Source organism: Microtus oregoni, unplaced genomic scaffold, assembly GCF_018167655.1.
Source record: "Microtus oregoni isolate MIOR12 unplaced genomic scaffold, Mior012 000099F_ref0000060, whole genome shotgun sequence".
NCBI lineage: Eukaryota > Metazoa > Chordata > Mammalia > Rodentia > Cricetidae > Microtus > Microtus oregoni.
The window spans coordinates 756,161-772,969 of NW_024544712.1; the positions used below are offsets into that span (position 1 = coordinate 756,161).

General features: G+C 36.4%; 1 protein-coding gene across 1 annotated transcript in view; it reads left to right on the forward strand.

Annotated features, from left to right (window-relative positions):
• LOC121443059 (E3 ubiquitin-protein ligase HUWE1-like) overlaps positions 1-16,809 on the forward strand; it is a 135,352-nt gene that overhangs the window by 37,030 nt on the left and 81,513 nt on the right. Inside the window, exons 6-14 of the mRNA XM_041644738.1 lie at positions 580-732; positions 10,470-10,532; positions 12,522-12,599; positions 13,309-13,356; positions 13,438-13,506; positions 14,049-14,148; positions 15,739-15,839; positions 16,137-16,287; positions 16,412-16,539. Coding sequence (XP_041500672.1) covers positions 580-732; positions 10,470-10,532; positions 12,522-12,599; positions 13,309-13,356; positions 13,438-13,506; positions 14,049-14,148; positions 15,739-15,839; positions 16,137-16,287; positions 16,412-16,539 — 891 coding nt within the window. The remainder of the gene's footprint in view (positions 1-579; positions 733-10,469; positions 10,533-12,521; positions 12,600-13,308; positions 13,357-13,437; positions 13,507-14,048; positions 14,149-15,738; positions 15,840-16,136; positions 16,288-16,411; positions 16,540-16,809) is intronic.

Genomic DNA, 16,809 nt, shown 5'->3' on the forward strand with positions numbered 1-16,809 from the left:
AAGAGAGAAGAAAGACAAACCTAGCCAGTAGGGTATTGACTCCAGCTGTGTGTAGTTCCGGCCTTTGCCCAACTTTTGAGCTTTAATAATCAAATGATTACCTTGGTCTTGATAATTAAATAGATGTGATATCCAAAGAAATCCAAAACCATTAAGATAATCAACAAATAAAGTGCCTTTGTTAATTTCCAACTCAATTACATACTGGTTTTAATTTTGGCCAATTAATTGCTTCAATATATTGGTGAATGTTTAAAACAAAACAATCACTCAGGTTACTCCCAAGCTTTAACAGTTTTATTTTGCATAATTGCACATAGCTGTTGTTGATAGCTTTAGCTTCTATGATTTCTTTTTATATTTAGCATAAAGGTGGTAATAATAGCATACAATTAGCTTAGTTTCTTAACACTTGGAAATGTAATGTTTTTTAGTTCTACATATATGTATTACAACATTTCTTGAAGTCCTTATATAGAGACACAGATATGATTACTTCTATTGCGCTTTCTGAAAAATAGTTTTAGCTTTTAGTACAAGGTGTCTGATGAGTTGAACTTTGTCTTTTTGTTCCTTTAGCATTTGACAACTTTATTGGCTTCGTCTGATATGCAAGTGGTTCTGGCAGTCCTTAACCTTCTATATGTGTTTAGCAAAAGATCAAACTATATCACACGTCTTGGATCTGACAAGAGGACCCCACTACTGACAAGACTACAGCATTTGGCAGAGGTATGTCTTTGGAGACTGGAAAAACAAATATCAGAGTATATAGTTTCTATAAGCAGGCATTTCTTGCTTTGTAAAAGTGGATGAGAATCCTTTAGTTAACTTTCTGACTTAATTGAGTGTGCAAGTATTTGGACAGTGTGATAAAGTTTCAAAAAGCTGGAGTATTATCAGTTTTAAGTTTTGAAGCACTTCATTACCTTCTGCTCATGAGACAAAATCTTTTGTTCAAAACTTGACAGTTCTGCTACATACTAGGTTCCATTCCAGGACAGTCAGAGCTACTTCTTGAAACACTATCTCCAACAAAAAAGAGAGAGAGAGAGAGAGAGAGAGAGAGAGAGAGAGAGAGAGAGCGCGCGCTGGGGACAGCTGGTGATACTACATATACATATATGGAGATGAACTTGAGAATAAATTGTTATTCATCACATTAATAAAACATCAGTGTTCAGCAGGTAAAGGCACCTACCACTGACCTTAATATTAATGACCAGAGTTTGATTCTGACACCAGCATGTTAGAAGGAGAAAATGGACTCCCAAAAGTTTTCTTCTGGTCTCTGTATGCATGCCCCATACCCTTAAATAAATATGTAATTCAATAAAAATAAAAACTTTCAAAAACATACAAACTAGTTTTTAAGTCCTGGAAACTCCATTGTAGTCCTAATTAATGGATGAGCTGGATTCAAAAATTAAGCAAAATGTCAAATATTGTCTTATAATTCATCGTAGAGGGGCCTGGAGAGATGGGTTAGTGGTTTAAGACTGTATGTACTATTACAGAGGAATGGAGTTTAATTCCCAGAACGCACATGGTTCCTACCTGTTGTTAATTCCAGCCTTAGAGGCTGACTTCCATGGGCACCAGCACTCGTATGTACCACTCTTGGAAAACACACATTTAAACAGGAAAAATAACTCTTTAAATTTGTCACAGAAGTCCCAAATAATACAATAAAAATGAGTTAGAATACATATTTTAAAAGAATTTGTTGTAGGTGATGGGCTTGTGTTTCCTAGGGAGATTATGTAAAATTGTTAGAACTGGCAGGGTGTGGTGCATACATCTTTAAAATCTAGTACTCAGGAGGAATAGGCAGGTTCAAGGCTAATAATGGTCTACCTAGAGAATTCAAGCCAGCCAGGGACACATAGTCAGACCCTTTCTCAAAATAATTGTTAAAATACAGTGTTATTGCCACATATTAGATAAATAGACAAGAGCAACTATTCCCAAATAATATTAATGATACTGATCTAAGGGTAAAGTTAGTGAATCTTAATGTTTAATAAAATTTCATCTGAAAAAGAAATCAAGCCTTTCCCTCATGTCTGAATATTCATTCTTAAGCAGATCCCGTCTTGTAAAGTGGTGTTGTATATATATATATATATATATGCCCCTAAGCATGACTGATACCCTAGTTACTTTTATATACACACTTTATTATCAGGATGATATGGTATCACTACTAGGTTGATGAGTAGTACAATGAGACTCAGAAGTTTATGTGCATTACTTTTTGGGGAAAATAATATTGGCTCTTAGTCTCTGAAAAAGTATGACATGCAATATCTACTGTTCTTCTCATGTGTTTGTAATTGCTTGAGTAGGGGTATTTCATACTTGGGTTCTCATTAAAGCCTGTAAAATAGCTCTTGAGTTATTTCCCAATTCTCCAGTTGGTACCATTAAAAATGTTTATAGCCAACCCTTCCTGCATGCATTGTGAATCGTTTTCTTTTGACAAGTTCATTTATAGCTAAGAAAACAGGATACAAATACATAAGAATCAAAAGGTATCGACGGAGCCATTTGTTTGTTTACCAGACACCCAGAATAATAGTAAGCACATAGAAACAATATTAATTACAACACTGCTTGACCAATAGCTTAGGCTTCTTGTTAACTAACTCTTAAATCTTAAATTAGTCCATTCATATTATTTTATATTTTGCCATGAGGCTTGTGGTTTACGGGTAAGATTCCTGGCATCTTTCCTCTTTGGCAGCTATATGGTGTCTCCCTGATTTCACCATCTTTTCTCCTCTATCTCTGCTTGGAATTTCCGCTTTGCTCTATTCCGTCCTGCCATAGATCCAAAGCAGTTTCTTTATAAACCTGTGGTAATAAAACATACTCACATGAAAAAAAGGATAAAGAACCAGTAGTATTTTAAAGATCCCGACTAGTGTCTCCTAAAATCATAGGCATATTTGTTTTGATGAAACAGGAGGTTTTGCTTTTCAGTTTTAAAAATAGAAAATTTGGACGTCTACAAAAGATTGTGATTGTTTGCTACATTTTCTTTATATATTACCACTTGATTGTCTCTATAATTCATTTCTTGATTTATTTTCTTAATGTACTAGCCTCAGTGTTATTCACTGTTAACTATTAGTTGGGAATAGAAGAAATATGAGGAAAATAATTGTGTCAAGCTTATTCTGCCTTGAATGTTTAGATTTGTGGTTTGACTTACCTGTCTTTCTGTGTAGCCTCCAGCCTTTGTATATATATTTTTCAACAAATTTCATGTATTCTGGAAGTTCTAAAGATAGCCAAGAAAATACTGGAAATGTCATGTAGAAGTACTTATTTTTTTAGGTTTTAAGCTATTTTATAAAGATAGAGTAATTAGAATAATTAGTCAAATTAAATCAATAGGTTGCAAAACCAGATAACAAAAACATGTAAGAATTTAATTTATGTTAAAGATAACATTAACAGGGGATGAATGAGTTGTTTACTACTCAAGAAGCAATTTGTTGGATTATAATTCAGTAAAACAAAGTTAAGATATACTAAAGAACTGCTTGCTAAAAATAGGAATCTTTGGCTAACGGTGTAGTTTAGTTGGTAGAGTGCTTGCCTAACATACATAAACTAGGTGTTTGCAGTTCAAGACCAGTTTAGGATACACAAAGAAAGAATAAAAATCACAAATCTAAAACCATTGAAGGATAATATAACTACATAGCCGGGCAAGGTGCACCCCTGTAAATCTAGCACTTGGGCAACAGAAGCATGAGAATACGTAGTTATTGGTAAGCCTGAGTTGAAAACCCCTTTTCACAGAGAAGTGGAAAAAAGTGGAAAGGCTGTTTCCATGGAGGAATAAACCAATTCTTCTTACCATGTAACCTTATATTCTTATATGAAAAATTTTAATGCTGTTATTGTTATCTGTGATTTTCTATTTTCTTCATATTTGGGTAATTTGCAATTTTTCCTATTATAAACATTTGTCACAGTAAATACCTTTTGTTCATGAATATTTTGGGCCATAATAACTATAGTTGCTTTGAAAATTGTGTGTGTGTTTGTGTGAAAGTGTGTGTAAATATTGGACCTTGTGCTTTATTTGTTCTTATTTAGTTTTTTCTTCCCTAGTAACCCCAAAGTATACCTTTTCTGTTCATTTTGTCTTTTTTCTTTACATGTTCCTTCTTTGGATTGTGTTGATTGACTAGGGTTTATTTAAGATAAGAATGTTGTGATACCTAATTTTTAAAAACATTTTATGTGCATTTGGTGTGAAGGTGTCAGATTCCCTGGAACTGGAGTTACAGACAGTTGTAAACTGCCTTGTGGGTGCTGGTAATTGAACCTGGGTCTGAAGGTAGTGCTCTTAACTGCTGAATCATCTTTCCAGTTTCTGAGATACCTAAAATTTAATACATGTTTTAATTTGTGGGATTATACTTTTAGTTTACTCACATTAAATAACTTCATGATTTTCCATGTGATTTTTTTTCATTGACTCGTTGGTGGTTAAAAGTACTGTTTAATTATCATGTACTTGTGAATTTTCAAAAACATGTATATGAATGACCTGTCTTCGTGTGTACTAGAAGAGGCAGTCAGACCCCATACAGATGACTGTGAGCCACCATATGGTTGCTGGGAATTGAAGTCAGGACCTCTGGAAGAGCAGCCAGTGCTCTTAACCACTGAGCCTTTTCTCCAGCCCTACTTGTGAATTTTTCAGATTGCCTTTTGTGATGGATATCTGATTTTATTTTCCTACATCTGACATCTGTAATTGGCAGAGATTTTGTTTAACTATATTAATGATTGTTTTGTTAAGGTCTATTGGAGTTTTTAATGTGTCTTAGAAAGTATATGTTCTATACTTAAAATAGGTTCAATGTCCTCGGTCTAGTTGATTTGGCATTTGGCATTGTTCAGGTTTTCAGTTTCCTTATTTGTCTTTTAGCTAGTTATTGATATTTGCCCTGGGAATTAGAATTGATATCTTAATTTACAAAATTGTAATTTAATACCAGCTTAATTTTTTTTGTTGTTGTTGGTTGTGGTTCTGGGTACGAAACTAGGGATTTGTGTATACTGTGCAAGCCTCAACCACTGAGCTACACAGGGTCTCTCAATTTTTTTAATAGTATATAAAAACTTTGATCATATTTCTCTGTGCCTTCCTCCATCTTTATTGCTGTTTCCTTTAAAAAGTACATTTTTATACATAGCATGTACATCGACATTGATGCATAATACTTAGTTTATATAGTTAGCTTTTGAAGACATCAAAGATTAGATTTTGCTAATCAAAAGTAGAGAACATTGGGAAAATAGTTCACTGGAACATTCCTGCCATACAAGCACAAAGACCTGAATTCTCTTGAACCCACATAAAAATGCCTGAAAGTGTTGGCATAGTTTATAACCTTAGTGTTATTAACCAGTGTGAGAGGGGCTTTGGCAAGCCAAGGAGCCCCAGGGCGGGTGAGAGACAGACACACCCTGCAGACTGTACTTACAAATAGGATTTTTATTGGAGAGAAGGAATGGAAGAAGGGGGGAGGGGAAGGGAGTTGGGAGACTGGCCTCTGGGAACAGGAGCGCCATAAGAGAGAGACAGAAGAGGGGGAGCAAAAGCCTGCCTGCCTGACTCTTCTGAGGAGCAGCAGGAAAGAGGGTGGGAATGGATGGAGCTTGTCTCTTAAAGGGGTCTTTGGGCTTGTATACAGAGCCTTACTTACTCATAATAGTTCAGGGATGTCCATGGGGCCCTGGGTTGACTAAGTATTTGCCCTAATTGCTGAGATTACAGGGCGGGCCAGCATAATTTCTTTTTTTGGGAGGGGGGGTTGAGACAGGGTTTCTCTGTGGTTTTGGAGCCTGTCCTGGAACTAGCTCTTGTAGACCAGGCTGGTCTCGAACTCACAGAGATCCCCCTGCCTCTGCCTCCCAAGTGCTGGGATTAAAGGCGTGCGCCACCACCGCCCAGCCCAGCCTAATTTCTGAATGTTAACACCTAGCACTGAGGCTGTAGACACAGGTTGATGTTCAGGGCTCAGTGGCCAGCTAGAGGAATCTCACAGGCCCTTGGAGAGACACTTCCTCAAATAAAACCACTGGTGGAAGAACACCTGACCTTGACTTCTGGCACCCCGGGGGCATGCCTTAACCAGAAACCTATTCCTGAAGGGTAGGGACTACTCTCTGCATTTATCAGTCAGTGTTTTCAACCTGTTCCTGCCCTTGGGAAAGTTCCAAATTAAGGGAACTAGTAGCAAGTGCTTTTAGCTGGTCTTTCAGAGACTAAAACAATCTATCACTTATTACATGAAGATTCATTGTCCTCACTCCAGGAATGTGGACTATAGTTTACAGCTGCTACATGTAGAATAGGGTTAGGTAAGTTAAATATCAAAAAGTTAGTGTGTAAAATTCTTTGAGGTTGATTGATTCTGTACTGTTGTTATTTCATTCACACCTTTTGTGATAGGTGGTCCTTCGGAGTTTCCTGCTCTGCTGTTTTCATTATTATCACAGTTATGAAAATAGTTATATATGAAAATAGCCAGTTCAGAGAGGATAGGTAAAAGTGTATTAAAGTAGTTTTTCTTAGTGTGTGTTTAACTTTTTTATTGCTGTGATAAAATACCACAACCAAGGCAATGTGTAAAAGAGTTTATTTAAAAGCTCATGGTTCTAGAGGGTTAGAGTCCCTGAGTATCATGCCGGAGACTGTGGCAGCCAGCAGGAATAGCATTGAAGAAGTAACAGAGAGCTTACATCTTGATCTGCAAGTATTAGGCAGAGAGACCTAATTGATATTGACATGGGGTTTTGAAACCTCAAAACCCATCCCCCAGTGACATCACCTTCAACAAGGCCATCCCTCCTAAATCCTTTCCAAGTATTTAAAGGTATAGTATAGGGGCTGTTCTCATTCACACCACCACATTCTACTCCCTGGCCTCCTTAGGCTCATGGCATTTCATACAACTAAAAGTCCAATGACTCAAGAGAATCTCTTAATTGTAACCCCCTATAAAGTCAAAATCATAAAACAAATTACATACAGTGGTATAGAACATACATTACCGTTCTAAAAGGGAGGAATGCATGTATAGTGAGGAAACATTGGACCAAAGCAAGATGGAAAACCTATAAGGGCGAACTCCAAATCCATGTCTTGTGTCAAAGAAGGCTCTACCTTGCCACCTTTTGCTGACTGCAAACATAGTTTTCTTTTGTCTGGTTCTACTCCCTGTATACAGCTCCCCCTGGCAGACATTCCACAGCTCCATGCAGTGTCTTCTCAGGGACTCCCATGTGGGGAGGAACTCCCTGCCACAAATTTGGTATCAGGAGCTCTGTTTAGCCACGTAGAAAAGAAAAATTCTACAACCCGTTTCTCCTGTTTCTTTCATAACCTTAGAGTCAGAACTACATAGTTGGTGCTGCCATGTTTGGCTACATCCTTGGGAGAATGGAGCCTATTGAATTACATTTGCATAAAAATATGATTTGTTGTTGATTTTTAGAAGCAGAAAATCCTTTAGGCCCTTTTCACAAATTGCAGGATTTGCTGGATCTGGGGTCTTAGCTCAAGAGTACCACGTTCTCTATTTGATTTTGCATCTGGCCTTTATCTCTTTCAGTACAAGCCTTGGCTCCAACATTAAATGTACTGGTGCTCATTTTTCTCTTTGAACTGTATATTTTGTTTTTCTTTTTGCTTTGTTTTGGTCTTTTCCATTGTAGGCCTGCACATGCATAAAACTGTTTGTTAAAAAAATCCCACTACAGAGTCAATATTACAGTGTCTTGAAATATTCTGTGTATGAAATTAGTCCAGAACTTTAAAGTTTAGCTTAGCCCCAGGGAGAGTCTTAGGACAAGGACAAAAGGCAACCAACTACATTCTTCAACTAAATGTAAGAATGGTCTTTAGTCTAGTTCCTAATATTGTTCTCTGAAACCTTGAGCTATGCCTCCTTAGTCTACCTTGTTACCATCTTCCAATCTCCTGCTGGAAAGGGCAGATAAGCCTTGCTTACAGTATTCAGCAACTTTGCTAGTGTTCCACATTCTTCCAAATAACAGTGTCACAGCAGTAGCCCACTTCTGGTACCAACTTCTGTCAGTATCTTTTTCAGTTGGACAGGCATGGTGTTGTAGCAGTAGCTGAGAGCTTGTGTCTTGACCCACAGTAAGGAGGCAGAGATTGCTAACTAGGAATGGTGTGGACTTTTAAAACCCCAGAGCCTACCCCAAGTGACATTAACTGGGAACCAAGCGTTCAAACACATGAGCCAGTGATAGTTATTCTCGTTCAAACCACCACGATATGGTTTTCACCAAAGAACTAAGGTATAATGCTCTAAAACTATTTATTGTATATAACAAAATAGCCTTCTTTTCAAAATTGCTGACATCATTTGGAGAATTAATAAAAAATGACCCCCGTTTTCTGTATTTTCTGCTCTGGATTAATAAGGACTTCCAAAAAGCTTATTTCTCTAGTGTTTTTTTTTTTTTTTTTTTTTTTTTTGGTTTTTCGAGACAGGGTTTCTCTGTGGCTTTGGAGCCTGTCCTGGAACTAGCTCTTGTAGACCAGGCTGGTCTCGAACTCACAGAGATCCGCCTGCCTCTGCCTCCCGAGTGCTGGGATTAAAGGCGTGCGCCACCACCGCCAGGCTATTTCTCTAGTATTAAGTAGGTTTTGTTTTGTTCACCAGCATTGTTCCATATTGGAGATCTCGGTAAATGACAGCCTCAGTGATACACAGTTTTATAGATTTACTGGAGAATTAGTGTCATGATTATTTATTTCTAAAGAATGAATATAGCCGGGCGGTGGTGGCGCACGCCTTTAATCCCAGCACTTGGGGGCCAGAGGAAGGTGGATCTCTGAGGTCAAGACCAGCCTGGTCTACAAGAGCTAGTTCCAGAACAGGCTCCAAAGCTACAGAGAAACCCTGTCTCGGAAAAACATTTAAAAAAAAAAGTGCTGTTCTTGCCAGGTGTGGTTGAATGCATCCTTTAATACCAACACTTAGAGGCAGAAGCAAGTGAATCTGAGTTCAAGGCCAGCCTGGTCTATGTCTATCTATCTAGGTTGGTAGGTAGGTCAGTCTGTCTCTCCTCCCATCCATCCATCCATCCATCCTATTTAGATAGATAGTTCCAGGCCATTCAGATATGTACAGTTAGACCTTGCTTTTACTGTAGAATTTTTGATATTTCAAAGGCCCGAGAAGATGCCACAGGCTGGTCCATAAGCAAAATTATATGGCTAGAATTTAGGGTTTGGAAATTATTAGTAACTGTGCTACTCATTAACACAGGCACTTGTTTAAAGTTCTTATATTTTAGTAGCAAAGTGTCTTAGTCATTGTTGTATTGCTTTGATGAGACACCATGACCATTACAACTTTTATAATGGAAAGCATATAATTGACGCTTGCATACAGGTTCAAAGGTTTCATCCATTGTCAGCCATGGTAGGAAACAGTGGAGGCATGCATGCAGACATGGTGCTGGAAAAGGAACTTGAGAGTTCCACATCCGACACTGAAGGCAGCAGGAAGAGAGAAAACACTGGGCCTGGCTTGGGCATTTGAAACCCCAAAGCCTACCCACAGTAACATGGTTCCTCAAACAAAGCCATAACTACTCTCACCAGGCCATACCTTGTTGAAGGAGGCTGCTTGTTGGTTCCCGGCCACCCAGCTAGCTTTGACCCGAAATAATCACACAGAAACTGTATTCATTAAATCACTGCTTGGCCCATTAGCTATAGCTTTTCATCGGCTAACTCTTACATTAATTTAACCCATTTCTACTAATCTGTGTATTGCCATGTGGCAGGTGACTTACCGGCAAAGTTTTGGCATGTCTGACTCTGGTGGTGGCTCCATGGCTTCTTCCTAACTCTGCCTTTCTTGCTCCCAGCAATCACCCTAGCTTTTCCTGCCCTATCTAAGTTCTGCCTTGTTATAAGTCCAAGCAGTTTCTTTATTCATGGTAATCATAGCACACAGAGGGACTCCTACATCAAAACCTGATTCTATTCCCAAGGCATTCAAATATGCGTCTGTAGAGGCTATTCTCATTCAAACTAATACACAAAATATATAGACTCTTATAGCATGTAATTTGGCTCTTGTCAAAAAGTGTGGTTCCACCCTGGTGAGAAAGGCCAGCTATGACTGAATATCAGCAAACATGAATTGAGACATGGGAATGAAGTAGCTAGTGTTGCTACTTTGTAGTCTTATCTTGAGCACCCTCATAGAACCATGAAATGAATAGATTTCATTGAAAAAACAACTATTAGAACACCACCTTGCTTTGAGGCTCAAAGTCCTGTTTTATTTGTTCTCTTTGTTATATATGAGTATTTTCTCATTAAACACTTTATAAATATAAGCCTAAGACCATGAGCATTGTGTAACACTATATTTTTTCCCTTTTCTAAGACCTGGGGTGGAAAAGAGAATGGTTTTGGACTTGCAGAATGTTGCAGAGACTTGCATATGTTGGTGAGTATTTGGAACTCAACGAATTTATGGTGTATAAATTGACACTTGATACCAGAAGTTTCATTGGACCCAAGGGAAAAAATACACAATGGCTTTAGGAAACCAGCCCTTACTGTGCTGATTATAACAATTCTCAGAGAGAGTAGTATGAGTTCTGAAATAAGTTGAATTTTTTGAATCAAAATGAAAGTACTATTTTTCTTATACTGGCAAGTGAAGCTGAGAATAGTAGTGTACATCTATAATCTCAGTATTTCAGATATGATGTGAGGAAGATCACTACTACTTCTAGACCAGTTTTGCCTACACAATACCTGTTTAAATATTCAAAACAAAGCCAAAAAAGAAAAACCACCTAGAAAGTGCATTTACTTGTGTTCTCACACAACTATCAGGAGTTTGAGAAGTGCTCAAGAACAATCGATTGAAAACAATTCTTTCTGGATTACTTAGGACTTAATGCAGGGATCTGGAGAAATGATAGATCAAGAGCATGATTCCTATTACCTCCACACACAGCAACTCAAAACCATTTGTAAATCCAGTTCCAGGGCATCTGTTAGCCTCTTTTGGCCTCTATATGGACCATGCACTCACATGACAAAATGGACATACATGCAGACAAAATAATCAGAAATAAAAAATTTTAAAATAATTTACAAAAAGATCTTACTGTTCAGTATATCTTTATGTTTACGTCTTATCTTTATCCATGCTCTGGTTATAGATTTAGGCTATCCCCCTCTTCTGCTTTGATATGTTGCATATTAGGAGCCTAGTTTGTTATGTTTAATACAAATGGATATGATCAAATTTAATTAATTTTTCTTCTGGATTAATATAGTTCATATTTTTCTAGTCAAAGAAATCTACATATTAGAGGAGGTTATTTTCCTACTTTAGTTGGTAGACATTCTTTAGTGAACAGTTGTGAATGGATGTTGGTAATATGGGAAACATTGTATAAGAGTATTCAGCTTGAAGTTCCAATTCTGTGAATATAATATTTTATAGAGTAGTAGGGTAATTTTGAACCTCATGCATGTGAAGACTTAATAGGTTTGTGTGATGTCTGTTAGCCTGTTTTAGTCCTTATCTACATTAAGTTTGATATTTAGCATGTCAAGGGATTTTGAAAATTTTATACTTTATGTAGTATATACACATGTTGAACCCAATATTATAAAAAAGTATATAATGATAATGTCATTGTGTTTTCTTTGAAGAGAATGTGTTTTATTTGTTTTTTGTTTCTTGGTTTTTTGAGACAGGGTTTCTTTGTGTAGCCTTGACTGTCCTGGATCTTGCTCAGTAGACCAGACTGGCCTCATACTCAGAAAGATCCTCTTGACTCTGCCACCCCAGGGCTCAGATTAAAGGTGTGTGCCATCACCACCTGACCAAGGGAATGTTTTAATGGTCAGGGTTTTATTATTGAAATTTCATCTGTTGTGTTACTTTTGTATTTGTAGATGTGCTTTGAGGGTTTAGTTCATTTGGTTTTTGTAATCCTATGCAGAGAAAAAAAGGAAACACCTTCCAGAATGGTATAGAAAGGAGTATTTGAAGTAATAGAAAAATTATCAATGAGGAGGCTCATAATAAGTTTTCACAAGAATGGCCTTTTCCATTCTTTAGTTGGTGCCTATGTTTTGACTCTGACACTTGTTCTCCATTCTTTCTAAAATTCTTTTGCATTATTATTTGTCATACTTGATCTCACCATGAGAATAACTATAGTCAAAATTGCTGTATTAATAGAGCAACAGGTAACCTGGAAATAAAAACAGATTTTTGGATTTCTAAACTACAGTCTTTCCATTTATTTTCAAGCAAATGTCATCTGAACTCTGGTCAGGGCAAGAGATAAAAGACACCATTGGTGTGTAATATACAGCTGCCACAGTGTACTTTGACTAAAAGAAGGCAGTGGAGGTATCTGTCTAAAATCAGTTAAATCCCATTGTCTGATTCCTCTTTTATACACAGAAATATCCACCCAGCGCAACCACACTACACTTTGAATTCTATGCAGACCCTGGATCTGAGGTCAAAATTGAGAAGAGGGTGAGTCTGATTGTTTTGATGTTGTTATTTATAGAATCTCTTAGTTTAAATGAGTGAATGTTTGACTGTATATCACTGTCCTATGAAGCTATATGTACCTGTACCTCTCATAGACATGATTAGGTTTTATGTTAGAACCTGCAAAAGATAAAGCCTCTTTTATTGGGCACTGCCTTATTTGTGTATTTTGCTCATAGTCTTAGGTTGTTGTGTTTCAGATTAATTTTTTTAAGCCAGCCTGTATGTTGCCTGTAAAAATCTTAATTAAATGATGTGTTTGTTTCATATTCCTAGGTGAGCTGCTAAGATTTTTTTTTTTGATTTAGATGTTTACCAATGAAGCAGATCTTTTTTTCCCACTTTTATTATTAAATAACTTTTAGGATAATGTTGTCTTTAAAGCATGAGAAATAATTTTATGGTTTTAGTATTTTGTATGAATATTGATTGTGGAGACTTATGAGACAAGTATTAAAAAGGACTATAGAATATAGAATATGCTTGCTAACATTGTTAAAAGTTTAATAGTAGTGGTTTTAAAGAAGTGATCTCGTGATTATTATATGTGGAAAGTAGATGCTTTGAATGTCTCTGAAATTACCTTGATTTTTAAAGAGGTTGGCTTTAAAGAGGGTGACATTTTGTTCTCAGGTGTCTCTTACAGGGTATTTAGTGACCCCTAACAGCTTTTTTAACTTTTGAATTTCAGACAACTAGTAATACACTACATTACATTCATATAGAACAACTTGACAAGGTAAGAGGATTCCTTGACTACTGGTTGGTTATTTAATTATTGGTTGAAGTTTTGTTCCTAACTAAATTTTTTCTAATACAGATTTCAGAAAGCCCTTCTGAAATAATGGAATCTCTTACCAAAATGTACAGCATTCCTAAGGATAAGCAGGTACAATACATCTGAAAAAATACTGTTTTTCGAAATACACTAAGCATTGGACAAGCAGAAGACATAGCAAAATTAATGTACATTGGAGTTTAGCAGATTAGCTATCTACGTGTTTGTTTACTCTACTGTAGTAACACTAAGTTCCTTGATTCAAATGATTTTCTGTCAGTGGTGAAAACTCTCAATTTTAGATATATTTGGATACATTTAAGAGAACTTAATTGTGTTATTTTGTTCTGTTCTTTTGGTAGTGGTCAAAAATTTAGTTTATTGAAAATTAGAATTCTTACTATATTATTGTCGATCAATATAGTGACAGTTCTTGACTTATCACATTGTGATACTGCCTGTCCCTGTTTTATTACTCTGGTATTGTTAACCAATCTAAGAGTAAAATAATACTAGTTCAGTTTGATATCCTAGCAAAAAGTAGCAAACTTATTTTACCAAGCAGCCAAAATGTAAGAGTCCCCTCAAAAATGAAAGAAATAAGAAAACCCTTTTGTTACGATTTCCTAATAATAAGTTTTGTATCTCTACAGATGCTGTTATTTACTCATATACGCCTGGCCCATGGCTTTTCTAATCACAGGAAGCGATTACAAGCTGTTCAGGCCAGACTGCATGCAATATCTATATTAGGTAAGGAAACACTAATTAAGTGGTCTTAATTAGGCAGTTTGAACTTGATTTTGAATGAAATTCATCTTTCTTCATTGCTATGAGGATTTACTTATTATGGCAACCCAAATTTATTGCATTCCCAGTCAGTGTTCGCTGTAGTCATTCTTGATTTCCTTTGTACGTCAGAAAAACTTAAGCTTTTATTGCCAGGTCTCATGGCCTTGATTGTCAACACCTTTTTTTAAAAAAATATATACAGATAGTCATCTCTGCTCTGTATCCTTCCTATTTATTGATAGTTCCTCTTCCAGTTCTCCCGTCCTTTCAGATGTACAACTTTAAATTTTGAAAATAATTAGTTAATACTCTGTCCATTTACTATAGTATAGTAGATTGGAAAACACACAGGCTTTTCTTTTTTTTTAAGCTATGTCAGATTTTTTAAAGTCATTTCATGAAAGCATATATTATACTTTGAGTGCACAGTCTTCGTTATTGTCCACTGCTTTCCTCCTTGGACAATTTTGTCTCCATTCATTAACCAGACAGTTTCGCTTCTACTATTAGGTCATCAGTGATTTTTAGGTATGTAAGGTCTAGGATACAGAAATGAGAAAAAACACGTTCTTGTCAAGAGTGGCATTGATTTTCCTACAAATAGTATAATCTCTATGTGGAAATCACAGTTTTTTTAGGCTCTCACCATGTTTCTGAAGATTATTTAGCATACATTGTATTCTCTCAGTTAACTTCAGTAATTTAGTTTGGAAAAAGTATTTGAGCTATTTTAATAATTGAAAGAAAGCCTGGAAATCAACCTCTTACATGCTAGGCACATTAAATGGCATAAAAGGGCAAGCACAGCTGTTATTACCTATCTTCGTTCAGCTTTTGCTTATCTTCTTTTAAAACTGAACACCTTGCCCTCAAATCCTTTCTCTTGTGCTTGTGTCTGTGCTTCTGTCATAATAATGATTGCCTAGAAATGTTTATTTAAAACTTAATGTGCTCACTTCTCAGCCAGTTTTTACTTCTCAGTGTATGTCCACTAACTCCTCAGTATACAAGTAGATTAAATGCTTTTTTCGAGACACAGTCTCACTATGTGGCTTTTACTGTTCTGGAACTCACTGAGTAGAACAGGCTATTCTTGAAATTAAAGATCTGTTTGTCTGTCCTCCTGGGATTCGAGACGTGTACCTGTCTGCCTGGCTAGATTATACACATTTAACTTTTGATAGTGCCATTCAAACTTATGATTTAGTCTGCTACACTCTATAAAAACTCAATATTATAAAAGCTTATCTGGTGAAAGCAAGTAAAGGAAGAAGTCAACATAAAATTCTATACCTATATGCAAAGCATAGTTATAGTTCTATCAAGTAGTGATATTAGAAAAATGAATTATTTGTTCTCTTTTCCCACAAAACTCCAACAAAATTATTTCTTAAGACTACTAATAATTTTAGTAAGGAAATGTGAGTATCTAGCTATTACCACAATCTTATAATTTAGCAGATTTACCCCTCTGTGCTGATTGAAAGGTTTATTACTCAACGTTGGCTTAATACCTGCATTTCTGCCAAAGTGTTTGCTTCTCTTTTGCAGTCTATTCCAATGCCTTGCAAGAGTCAGCAAATAGTATCTTGTATAATGGTTTGATAGAGGAGTTGGTAGATGTCCTTCAAATTACAGATAAGCAGCTCATGGTAAGTATGTGCTCATAATATCTACACAATAAAGCCATACTTTTTTTTCCCTGCCTTTTGTTTTTCCTAAGGAGGTAGAAAATGCCCCAGGAGGGAACCTTGGACCTTTTGCATCTTTATTTTTGAATATTAAACTGTGAAGTTAATAAATGCCAGATGTATAGAGTTATTTTCCATAGACGTTTATCTCCTCAAGCAGCATTCAGTAAAATTACTTATGTTTTGATTTTGAGATAATTGCACCTTAGTTCAGTTATTCATGTAGTTTTGACACTTGTTTAATTTCTACTCTCATAGGAAATTAAAGCTGCTTCTTTACGAACATTAACATCAATTGTGCATTTGGAGAGAACTCCCAAGCTCAGCAGTATTATTGACTGTACTGGAACTGCCTCCTACCATGGATTTTTGCCTGTTCTTGTGCGGAACTGCATCCAGGCTATGATTGGTAAGTTTAGGTGTTAATTATTTATTCCAGGAACAACAGGATCTTGACATTTTCATTGTTTTAAGGACCTGCTAGCTTAGTACCGAATTCTGAACTTTATATCCTCTCCCAATTTCCTTTGTAGATCCTTCTATGGACCCATACCCCCACCAGTTTGCCACTGCTCTCTTCTCTTTTTTGTACCACCTGGCCAGCTATGATGCTGGTGGTGAAGCTTTGGTCTCCTGTGGAATGATGGAAGCCTTATTAAAGGTACTACTCCCCTTTTCTAATATATTTCTGTTAAATTAACTAAGAGTATTAGTTTCGATGTTTTGTCATGAACAGTTAACATAGAAAGCTTATTCTAATCAGTTACTTACAGTTTGATCTCTAGTTACCACATTAACAAATATATCTATTGTCATTATTAAGGTATGTTTATAATCCAGCACAATTTGATAGTTTTGGGATTTTTTGGGCCAAGACAGTGCATGACATTGACTATGCCCCTAAGAATTAAGTGTATATTAGGATACCTGT